This window comes from Entelurus aequoreus, linkage group LG24 (assembly GCF_033978785.1).
Source record: "Entelurus aequoreus isolate RoL-2023_Sb linkage group LG24, RoL_Eaeq_v1.1, whole genome shotgun sequence".
Classification (NCBI taxonomy): domain Eukaryota; kingdom Metazoa; phylum Chordata; class Actinopteri; order Syngnathiformes; family Syngnathidae; genus Entelurus; species Entelurus aequoreus.
In genome coordinates this window covers 15027326-15039863 of record NC_084754.1, presented here as the reverse complement: position 1 = coordinate 15039863, position 12538 = coordinate 15027326, and the positions used below count along the sequence as shown (strand labels likewise).

Sequence of the window (12538 nt, the reverse complement as noted above, 5' to 3'; positions counted from 1 at the left end):
CAATGTATTTTAATATTTTTGTTAAAAAAAAAGAAAGTATTATACAATTGGAATCAAATTTAAAATGCCTTCTTAATGGACAAGTGAGTGTTAGTGGACAAGACCAAGGAGCTGGTCATCGACTTCAAGAAGAGAATGACCCCTGTGGAGCCCATCAAAATCCAGGGCCGGGAGGTGGCAGTACAAGTACCTGTGAGTCCACTTGAACAGCAGACTGGACTGGAAGGACAACAGCAAAGCTGTATACAAGAAAGGCATGAGCAGACTCTTTTTCCTGAGTAAGTTTAGGTCCTCTAATGTGTGCAGCAAGCTGTTGGAGATCTTTTATCAGTCTGTTGTGGCCAGTGCCCTGTACTTTGCAGTGGTTTGTTGGGGGAGCAGCACCAGCAGAAGGGACTTAAACCGGATTGACAAACTGATCTGGAAAGCCGGCCAAACGATTGGCACGCAGTTGGAGGCATTTTGTGTCAGTGAAGGACAGGAGGACACTGGACAAACTGCTGGCCATCATGGACAATCCTGCCCACCCACTCCACCAGACAATTGAGGGACAGCGGAGCTCATACTCACAGGCCCCTTCAGCTTCATTCCCACAGTGTTCCATTCAAGAACCCATTCATTCCACACTCCATCCAGCTGTATAATCACTCACCATACAGCAATAGATGATATCTATTACTTGACACCTTCTATGTTAGCTACCTCTCTTATGTATATTTTCTGCTGGATCTACTCTCTATTTTATGCTGCCCTTTTTTTGCTGCAGCTGTTACATATACTGTAGTACTGTACATGGTAATTGTTATATATTGTATATATTATATAAAAATATATATATTATATACTGTATATATATGTAAATATTACATGTTATATTTTATATAGCTACTATGGTACATTTTTAGTCTACTTTATACCTGCATTATCCTTTCCATCCTTTGTAACTGAGCTACTGTGTGGAACAATTTCAAAAGTTAAAGTACTAATGATTGTCACACACACACTAGGTGTGGTGAGATTATCCTCTGCATTTGACCCATCACCCTCACCCCCTGGGAGGTGAGGGGAGCAGTGAGCAGCAGCGGTGGCCTCGCTTGGGAATCATTTTGGTGATTTAACCCAATTCCAGCCCTTGATGCTGAGTGCCAAGCGGGGAGGTAATGGGTCCCATTTTTATAGTCTTTGGTATGACTTGACTCTAACCACTAGGCCACTGAGCAGGTGTTCCACAATTTCCCTAGTGGATCAATAAAGTTTGTGTAAGTCCAAGTCTAAAATAGTAACCTGAAGGCTTTTAATTCAATACTGGACTGTCACTTTCCGCTCTCGATTTAGCATTTTTTACGCAACATTCAACATATTTTTTTAATGGAAAATAAGAGACAGAAGCAGTGTCCGGGTTAAAATGTTTTACTGTAGTGCTACAGTGTTTAACATGTGTGAATGAACAGTGGGCGTCATTGTGTTATTAGTTTTTGTTCAATATAACAAAAGCATGTGGCATATACAATCCCACACTATGGCATTTGAGTAGAAAAAACAACAACTTAATGAAAAGTACATAAATTCATTCAGAGTCGACGTTCATCTCTAAAATTTGCTCCCGTCGGGTAGATCAGTACTGGCACGGACTGAAATGTTATAAAAAATCGGGATAAACAAAATCAAAGTCATAGACATGGCTTTGTTTTTAGCACAACTCAAATGGCTTTCTGGCGCACAAACGTTACAAGGGAGTACGATTGTCGTCCCTCATGCTCTCTCTAGGCTCCCGAGATTAAGTTAGTCATCAAGAGGGTAAATCACACAATAAATACATTCTGAAATCTTAAAAAGAACATGGAACTGAAGACTAATATGTACATACGTCTTAAAGAAGCACAAATAAAATAGTTTACACATGTTTACATCTTTAAAGTCACTTGAACATGGCGTGGACAACAAACGGACGTTTACCAAACCTCATTCTCCATAATAGCCAGGAAAACGGCAAATGAAAATACCGGTACAAAAAACATCCATATTCATGACTTAAATTTCCCTAGAAAACTCTCCTTTTACTTCGATTGGCCGGTTTAAGGTATTTACATTTGTGAGTGGACATCTTGCTAGTGAACAAATCAAATCAGTGTTTTTACTTACACTTGACATATTCGGAGGTGGGGGGTGATTGGTAACTGTGACACTGATCCATCTGGATTGTAGCCATTTTAAACAGAATGAAGGCCACTTCTGGCAGAAATGACTTCCTGGACAAAAGTAATGTTTCAACATGCTACACTTCTGCCCCGTCCATTTGGCCACAGCAGGCACAGAAATAACAAGACACTCCGTATGGCTCTTTCTTGACCCCTCACCCCCCCTTAAGTCTTCCTTCCTACAGTATGTGTCACTAGAAACACACAGTGCTCTTTGTAAACAAAAACACATTGTTCTTTCGTATTATAAATACTGTTTTGGTCAAATGATTCTCATTGAAAAGACCAAACTGAAGTGGACATGAGAATACAGCAAATACAAAACACATAATTGCACTGTTGGAAGATGTTCCTTCTTGTGTTTGACATGATTTTTTTTTTTTCACTTATTTTTTTTTTTTGGCATCAGCATTAAGGCCCAACATGTGGAGTGGAGGTGTGGGAGACATTGTAGGGGTGATAGGGGCCTACTGTGGGTACGGACAACACACACACAGAGAAACAGTATTGCAGGGCAAGTGGATAAAAGACACTAAACGATGGTAAAATATCCTCTGTTGATTATTTTACAAATTCATTCTTCATTGTACAATTAATCCTCTTTTTGTCTTCCTCTTCCTCCCGTCCAAAGTGCATTGGTGCCGGTGCTCTTTCAGTCAGGCTACACTAGGGGGTGCCACTTATCTGACAGGCGTTGGCTGTGTTTATTGCTAAGATAGTTCATGCTAAGCCTCATATATGAAAAAAAATAATAAATTGGTTTTCACTCAACAACGCATCTGAGTTCTGAGCCCCCCTGCTGATTAGTTTGTGCTTGTGGGGGGGACCTGATGCCAGATCAGTGCTGGACAGAGACCTCGGGAGGTTCTCAGGTGAACACGTAATTAAGGACGAACTGTGAGAAGAGCACAATGAAGACAATCACGCAATGACGGCCGATCCACGACACGCCGTCGTCTGCTGCCCACTGCTGAGTGAGCTGACGACTCAGAGCCGACAGGTTCCTACAAAGACAAGGCAAAGTGTGCTTTGTGTTGACAGCAATGACCAATATCATTTAAAAACTAATAGTGAGGCTTTTATGTTACCTCTGAATGTCTTGCTGCGTCTTTTGTATGGAGGAGATGGAGGTCTGGAGGAGAGTCATGTCCTTGCTGCATCGTGCGCAATGTGTGGAGAACCCTAAGACCATGGCAGTTTGTGAAGTTAAACACCAAGTACAGTATCTTTCCTCACATAACTTTAATTATATGTAGATACATTTAAGCTGAGTGATCAATATGTCATTTTAAACATACACCACAATCTAGACAATTATTGTTACAATTGTCAAGTAATACCTCGATTTTCATACGCCCCAGTTTTAGGCGAACATTTTCACCAAAAATACACTATATTGCCAAAAGTATTTGGCCACCTGCCTTGACTCACATATGAACTTGAAGTGCCATCCCATTCCTAACCCATAGGGTTCAATGTGATGTCGGTCCACCTTTTGCAGCTATTACAGCTTCAACTCTTCTGGGAAGGCTGTCCACAAGGTTGCGAAGTGTGTTCATAGGAATATCCGACCATTCTTCCAAAAGTGCATTGGTGAGGTCACACACTTATGTTGGTCGAGAAGGCCTGGCTCTCAGTCTCCGTTCTAATTCATCCCAAAGGTGTTCTATCGGGTTCAGGTCAGGACTCTGTGCAGGCCAATCAAGTTAATCCACACCAGACTGTCATCCATGTCTTTATGGACCTTGCTTTGTGCACTGGTGCACAGTCATGTTGGAAGAGGAAGGGGCCCGCTCCAAACTGTTGCCACAAGGTTGGGAGCATGGAATTGTCCAAAATGTTTTGGTATCCTGAAGCATTCAAAGTTCCTTTCACTGGAACTAAGAGGCCAAGCCCAACTCCTGAAAAACAACCCCACACCATAATTCCTCCTCCACCAAATTTCACACTCGGCACAATGCAGTCCGAAATGTACCGTTCTCCTGGCAGACTCCAAACCCAGATTCGTCCATCAGAAATTTCACGACTGGATTTGTTGCACAGGTGGCATCCTATGACAGTTCCACGCTGGAAATCCCTGAGCTCCTGAGAGCGGCCCATTCTTTCACAAATGTTTGTAGAAACAGTCTCCATGCCTAAGTGCTTGATTTTATACACCTGTGGCCGGGCCAAGTGATTAGGACACCTGATTTTCATCATTTGGAGGGGTGGCCAAAGACTTTTGGCAATATAGTGCATGTCTCGCTATTCATATACTGCCTCGGTTTTAGTGACTCAGTCTCTGTCCTTTTTTATACTAAGTACGGCTGCAAAATAAGCCACAACAGAGCCAAATAAAGTTGTAGAATACAGTAATAATCCCATCAAAATAAACATGAGCCATAGATTACTGTTCCTGGAGTCCAACTAAAAGCACCACACTGCTACGGTAAATCTAGCAGCTTGCCAAAGAATCAAGGGTAGTAAGGCGCATACTGGCTGTCCACTGTAGTTTTGAAGCGAGCAAAGCAGTCTTGCGCATGCGTGTGGATGCCTCAGTTAAAGTAAACAGAGTTGTGTGAGCAAGCAGTTGTCTGTGCATTCTTGGATATAACCTCAGTGTCAACATTTTGATAAAGAAGTTGAGAAACACCATTGAATTTGAGAAATAAGTCACAGTGATGTTGGAATTTGTGGGTCTCTCGCAAAAATATTGCCCGGGTTTTCCTACACCGTCTTGGTTATCGTTCCGCTAAACATTGCGCTTAATAAACTAGCCCACATATTACGCATAACCGAGTGTCGCAACAAAGAATCCCATGTATTAGTGACGCTCTCTGCTTGCAAAATTAGTCGCAATAGGACCAAATAAAGCACTTTGATAAAGTGGAAAACACTATTCAAGTGAAGAAAGAGCTCTATGAACTATATGGTTCTTATCGGTCAATCCATCCATCCATTTTCTACCGCTTGTCCCGTGCGGGGGTGCACATGGGCGGAAGGCGGGGTACACCCTGGACAATTCGCCACCTCATCGCAGTCTTATCTGTCAACATTTGCAATTTAAAAATATGGGAAATACCCCGGAAAAATGTAGTAAAAAAAAAGGAGATTTTCATTTTTATCCCAAATTTCTGTTAATTTAATGAACAAAAACTAAATAATTAAGGCAAAGCCTGGAATCGAACCCATGTCTGTTACATCACAAGAGATGCCACTAAGCACTATGATATACTACCTTGGTAGTTTATGGAGTGAATACAGTAGTAGCTTTCCTTCTGAGAACCCCAAAACATTGTGAAACTGTAAATAAAAACAATTCTGGCCCTTCTTCACGGAGCTTGGAGTTGAGACATTTTTCAAGCTGGCTCAAATCATTTCTCCCTCGATGTTAACAGAACATATGAGGAAATGCTGCTACCTGCTCTTCTTCAGGTAAAGATAATAAGTCGACTGTTAGTCGAGATAGTTACACAAAGTTTGGCATTTTAGGCAAGGATGTTTTTTGTTTTTTCTGTCGTCTTCATATCCATCCAACTCTGTCGTGTTGTTGATTTGATTGAAAAACATAACATGAAACGCACCGTGCTCCTATTATGAGCCAACGCCCCGAACGTTGTTTAGCAGACGCAATCGCTGCAGTACCAGCGAACTGGTGCCATTTTTTTTTTTAAGGAGAACAAAATTCAGGCAAAAAACGAGAGAGAGAAGATGCTGAAAAAGAAGGAGGAAAAAAACGTGATTTCCAGGCAAAAATGGGAAGGTTGACAGGTATGCTTTATATGTACCGGTATTTTGCATTGTAGTCTGCATGCAAAAATGTAATTATTCTTTATAAAAAGAGTTAATGGTGTCTGTAACAGACTATTTGGATTTACATATGTTTTTATGGGGAAAATTGCTTCAGTTTATGTATGGTTGGTTCTTTGTTTGACCCTTTGGAGTGGATTACAAACAAAAACTGAGATGTGAACACGATGCCAAACACACCAAAGTATACTTTGATTTGTATTTTTTTGGTCAGGACCAAAGTACCAAACTACAATTGTGAACAGTCATGTGAAACATTTTGTTTGGGACTGATGTCCCAGACAACAATACTTGTATATCTACAGGAGGTTTTTACTGACAATCACATACACCAAAGCCTATCTCTCTCAAACTTTCACCTTACCGTTGTTTTGCACCGATGAATCCAACAGAATACGAACATATATTATTATTAGTTTGCTCCTTACCCTCGTTATCAGAAGACTCGTGTGTTGGTTCTGGAGTGGTGCTGCTGCTGCTTTCCGTGTTCTGGCTGCAGCTCGATGGCTGGCTGCTGGCCTTCCTATACAATCTATTGCCCTCAGTCTGGGAAGAGGAAGAAAACAGTTTGTGGTCACTTTTAATAAATGTTGCAAATAAATATATCATTTTAAGTACACTCACAAGCCATTTCATTACATTTAGGGCCTGATTAACTAAGATCCAAACACCACGCGCTTAGCAGCATGTGCAAGCTCTTCAATGGTGTGTGTAATTAGTGGGCGTGTTGTGGTTGATCTACTAAGACTGCGTGTGCAATTGTTAAGTGGTGAAGACTGCCTTATTTAAATGAGGATTTTGCATGTACTAATCGAGGCATCACCACGAAGACACACTCATTTACTGCACATTCAGGTAATCATGCTGTGTTTTCAAACAAACAGCAGACATCTACCACTTTTTATGGGCATTTTAGAAGTGCATCTACAATGAAACCACTTTTTATCTTTTCCTGCCGAAGGTGCACTCATTGGAAAGAGGCTGCACTTACTCTACTCAAGACGCAAAAAAATGTGTTATAATTATATAACAAATATTTTAATCATGTATATTCTGTCATTAAAAAATACTAATGACACCAAAATGCATCATTTGAATTTGTTTTAATAACCCCCTTTAGTATAGCAGCTATTAAATTATGCAATGATATTGCTGAATAGACACCAAGTCTAATAATTTTTAATTCTGACTGTACAACATTTTGACACACACACATAGGACGGAGGATTCTCATCTGTACAGCACAGGCACTGATCCTGCAGCCGTGTGTGGAATTGTCAATATGCACGCCCTTCTGACATGTGCTGAATCAAACGCAAAATAGTGCTAGCAAAACGGTGATGACTGTTGATAAATTACATTGCGCGTGCTAAATAATTATATTTGCATCTTTTCCTAGTATTGTAGGTGTTTTGATGATCTGCATATATTTTGCATATTAATGAAGACAGACGCAAAAAGAATTGTACGCCTTATTCTGATCACTTAACAGACACAATCCACTTGGTACACCTTTAGTAGATCAGCTTTGCGTGTGCTATCAGGTTTGCACGTGTTTTAGTAAACACAAGCCTTGAGTACATCAGGGCCTTACTACAGTTAGATCAACATTCAGCCTTCGCAAAGAAAACAATCCTCCACTTTACCATTGTATGAGAGTTGTTAATTAAAAGGAGACCTATGATGAATTTTGTCTTTTCTGACTTATAAATGTTGTTACAATGTTGGATACTCGTGTTATAACAATGCCATAGCATTAAATCATAAAGTTCATGCGTTTTGGCATGAGCTTGCACACAGTTTTGGATGCCTATGTTCACAGATTTGCAGTCTGGCTATGTCATGATGTCACAGCGAGGTGGACGTACTTATTGGGACATAAGATTCAGGCCATTAGGTACAGTATTTTCATCTAATCGAGGCATACGAATAATAAAAGAGACATGCAACATCCAGTGACATAAATGCTGGTAAAAGCAGCTTTTCAAAATCGGGTCTGAATCCATCTGAGTGTGTGCAGGTGTACCTAATGTTGTTACAGGGTAAATCGATATGTTTATTAAGTTTATTTTGACCGAATCTGGAAAAAAAAATAGCGACGACAACTTCGAGATATATATTTAAACAGTGTACATTTTCAAAAGATAAATGATGATACTTTAGAAGAGGGTGGGGCGTGGTTTCAATTGGGAAAGCATCCACAAACAAATATTTGTGCCGAAAGACTCAAAAGACAGTTTATAGATGTGACACCAAAAGCATATCCAATACATATTATCTAAACCAAAAAGAACTGTTTCAAATGTACAATCATCATAGGTCCTCTTTAACATGTTTGCCATTGTGATTGCAGTTTATAGTGATGTACAATTGCACCACTGAAATTATAGTTACCTATTGAACAAGAAAGCTTGGTAGTTATAATTAAGATGTTCATGTGGGTAACTGGCCTGTGTGACTAACCTTGTGTCGACTTGCCCAACTCTTCCTATAAGAAAGTCCATTGTGATGCCGTCTTTGTGTTTTTTCCTGCGTTTGGATCACACCGTTCCTCTCAAATTGAACCAGACAATGCTCAGGGTCCCACATCTGAGTGCTACACCAAACATGATGAGACTGGTCAGACAATAGCTCAGCCCTAGCCACGCATATGAACTCTAAAAAAGGTTTTATGAGATTTATAGTGTGTGGTCGTACTCTATGTACTTGTATGTCCACTCAGTGGTCTCTGGGTCCTGGTGGAAAAGCTGAGGGGTCCATGGTTTGTCTCCCCTTTCCTTGGCCTCTGTGCGCTGAGCTTCCTCCAACACAAACTTCTCCTGTGTGGCCCGCACCTGATCCCGGTCCACGATGGCACTGGTCACATGCTGCCACAGTCTGGCAAGAACACAACACCAGAAAAATTAATGATTAACCACTTTCTTTTGAACTAAATTGCCAAGTTCTACATCAATAGAATGAAAAAATAAATCATGTTATTTCTTTTTTTTTGGTCCCATTACAGACATGTGTATTACCTTTCAGACTCAAACTCTCCCTGCTGGTCAGAGTGGACCACTTTTCTCTTGAGGCGACGGATGCGGACATCGGGGCTGGGGTTCCACAATGTTGCCTGCTGTCCGGACCGCTTCTCATGAATGAACACCTCATTGTCCTGATTATAAAGGACAAATTAATTTTACCGACACAATAACCACATTTGATCAGATTTACTTAAATATATACATAGGGATGGGTACCGAAATTTGGCTCTGGTACTGATTTGGCACTACTATTAGTTAAAATATAAACAATACCCATCCCTAACCTCTACAAAACAAAGGCCAGAATCGGAGTATCTTTTGAAGTAAATATGTATTTATACTAGGGTTGTACATCTCTTTGTGATGGACGATTCAAATATGCATCTAGATAAGTGGGTTATGTTATGATTCAAAAACAGTATATTTTAAAAACAGAACGATTAAATAAGCTTTGATATAGTGCATGACCCATTCGATACGGTGTCTGAACAATTCGATTTTATGGCTAACATTAGTTGGACATTATTTTTTACAGCACAATAAAAAAAACATTCCTTCCTGTGCATACGCTCCACTTCAAGCTAAACGATTAAAAAAACGACAAAAAAAACCGAACATTTCGTAATAACAAAATATCGATGTAGTTACTGTCAACCATATACTGATACAAATCTGTCCACCCCCGTTTACATTGAAGCACTCCATGCATTTTTTTATCCTCCTGCGTTGTGGAGTGTAGCATGTTTAGCCATTTCTTGTCCTCTAGTCCTCCAGAGATAAAGCTACTTGTAAGAAACTTAGTTAATTTGCCGCCATGGAAGCAAAGATTAGTGATTTAGAAGCTGCACTGTGGAAGGACATTAGCTGCTTCTATTGCGGTTAGGATGTTTTTTTGTTTGTTTGTCGCTGTCAAACTTGAGGGGAGACAATGTGTCATCAACATGCATTACCACAATATGACGATTGCATTAAAATCTTTATCGTCAGCTAAATTCATATATAATTTATATCCTGCAACCCTGCTGGAGCGTACAATTATTATTAAGGCAAATGACGGATATTCAAAAGTAAAAGTCCTTACCCAATGTCCATCAAGTGTGGCAGCAAGCTCATCCGCCACAAAGATCTTGCCACTGATCTGATTCACAGAGCATGAGCCTCCCAGGAAAGGCTGCAGTAAACAACATCAAAATGTCAAACTGACTGTAAAAAAGGAACAGTGCATTTTGCTAATGTACCTTAAGTTTGAACTCCAGCTCTGTGTTACACTTTGTTTTCTCACACTCTATGGTAACCTTCCCACCCAGCTCTAGCGTCATAGTGCCATAAACGATTCCTATAGAAGACACACACGCAGCATAAGAACATCATTATTTTGCAGGAATTCTAGTTTATTATATTCCCGTACTGTAAGTGGCTGTGGTTACCTTTGCAGTGAGCATAGGGCATGGTGATGACATATTCCTCCTCTCTGCTCAGAAAAAGCAGTCTAGCTCTGCCATCCAGAATGGCAGAGAGAGAGTTGCCTACACCAGAGAGTAGAACATGACCATGAATGAAACGTGTACTATGACTATTTGCAGCAAAGACTAGATTTCAGTGTTCACATGGGTACCCAATCTTCCTCTTATGACAATAAAACTAAAACTAGTCAAACACAAAAGTTGTGTGTCTTGCATACAGTATTTCTATGATTCATCAATCTCTCTCATGCATCAAGACAAAACTGACTACCAAGTGTAGTATTCTGCTTACCGTAGAATTTGGACTTTGCCAGGATGCTTCCACTGATTGAAAAACCATCCTTCCTATTGCAGACATAAAAGGCAGAGATAGGTGGATGGTGGGACACCTGGAAGAAGAAAAGGAGAAACGTCAGACGAAAACTGAAACCAGGGTTTTGAGAATCCACCCGACACATTTTTACAGTTTGTTTCCCTAAATATTTGAGTCTTGCTCTCGAGATGTATGTGTTGCAGTCATGACTAAGGTTTTACCTGTTCAGCTATGTAGAAAGTACAGCTGCCATTTTCGGGATGAGGCCAGCAGCAGCGGAAAGTTTCTCCCAATATTGGGTTGTAAGGCTTCTTTAGACCCTGGACATTAAAAAAAAAAAAGCAGTGTGTCACACAAGCAAGTATATATATATATATATATATATATATATATATATATATATATATATATATATATATATATATATATATATATATATATATATATATATATATATATATATATATATATATATATATATATACACATATATATATATATATATATATACACATATATATATATATACATATATACATATATATATACATATATATATATATACATATACATATATATACATATACATATATATATACATATATATATATATACATATACATATATATATACATATATATATATATATATATATATACATATATATATATATATATATACATATATATTTTAAAGGTATATAATACTTAATTTCTTAAAATCAATTATGATAAATATTATCATGTTTTGAATAATTATTAGCATAAGCAGAAAGAAAGCCTTTAAATGTGTGTTCCACTATTTACATTTTTACAGAAGCAGGCATAATATACATAATATTGTAAATTCCGGACTATGAGCCGCTACTTTTTTCTTACACTTTGAACCCTGCGGCTTATAAGACCGGATCATTTATGGAATTTTCTTTGCTAACAGCCATAATAAAAATAGTCTAGTATAATGTGTTTTATTGTTTGTGCTATGGCGTCATCTTTTGGGCATGTTGGCTCACTGCAGGTGCTGCAGTGTCCTTCATTTAGTACTGTCAAATCGGAAGTAGAATGACATTCCGTCTTCTAGCCACCCAAAGCATTCCTCTCGTATCGATTTTTCATTCATTACTCCAAGCAACGTTTGTAAGTTTACAGTAAAACTAGAACTGTTTATACTTACTAAACTGTCCCATGTGTGATGTCTTTAGGAGTGTTTTCATGCATATTTGTATGTGCTATCGTAATGTAATGACACCCGCGTCATTAGCAAGAGCTAATATGCCAACGTTTACGAGTGTCAGTGTTAGTATTATTAACTTACAATGGCATTCTTTTTGTATTGTTTCAGTTCCACAAATTCCTCAGTAAACTCACCAATACATCACTGTGGAGTTATTGAGTCTGTTTAACTGATTGGAGAGCTAGATTCCGCAGCTAGTGGGTCCATGACGATTACTTCTGTTTAGTTTGATCAGACGTTTTACTGCCGTGTTACAGGCCCCGTTTGGAAATAATTGAGGTATGTATATAAACATTTACAGAATCTTTTTGTATAAATAATTTTACAACGGCTTGTAGTCTGTTGCGGCTAATATATTGAAACATTTTTTCCCCTAAACTTTAGTGAGTGCGGCTGATATCCCGGTGCGTTCTATAGTCCAGAAAATATGGTACATTAGAAGTAGACAAAACTACAGTGCTAATACATCATTTACTATTTGTTTCTTATTTCATTCAATTTAAAACGCCCATAACTGTG

At 39.0% G+C, this 12538-nt stretch overlaps 1 protein-coding gene across 2 annotated transcripts in view; it reads right to left on the bottom strand.

Annotated features, from left to right (window-relative positions):
- Nucleotides 1–1394: 1394 nt before the first annotated feature.
- Nucleotides 1395–12538, bottom strand: part of osbpl5 (oxysterol binding protein-like 5) — an 82811-nt gene continuing 71667 nt past the window's right edge. For both annotated transcript variants that reach the window (XM_062036025.1, XM_062036026.1), the window contains 11 exons: nt 11008–11106; nt 10766–10862; nt 10438–10536; nt 10249–10346; nt 10092–10181; nt 9005–9141; nt 8685–8864; nt 8451–8583; nt 6416–6533; nt 3287–3380; nt 1395–3202 (listed from right to left, as the gene is read on the bottom strand). In XM_062036025.1, coding sequence (XP_061892009.1) covers nt 3067–3202; nt 3287–3380; nt 6416–6533; nt 8451–8583; nt 8685–8864; nt 9005–9141; nt 10092–10181; nt 10249–10346; nt 10438–10536; nt 10766–10862; nt 11008–11106 — 1281 coding nt within the window. In that variant the 3' untranslated portion in view covers nt 1395–3066. The remainder of the gene's footprint in view (nt 3203–3286; nt 3381–6415; nt 6534–8450; nt 8584–8684; nt 8865–9004; nt 9142–10091; nt 10182–10248; nt 10347–10437; nt 10537–10765; nt 10863–11007; nt 11107–12538) is intronic.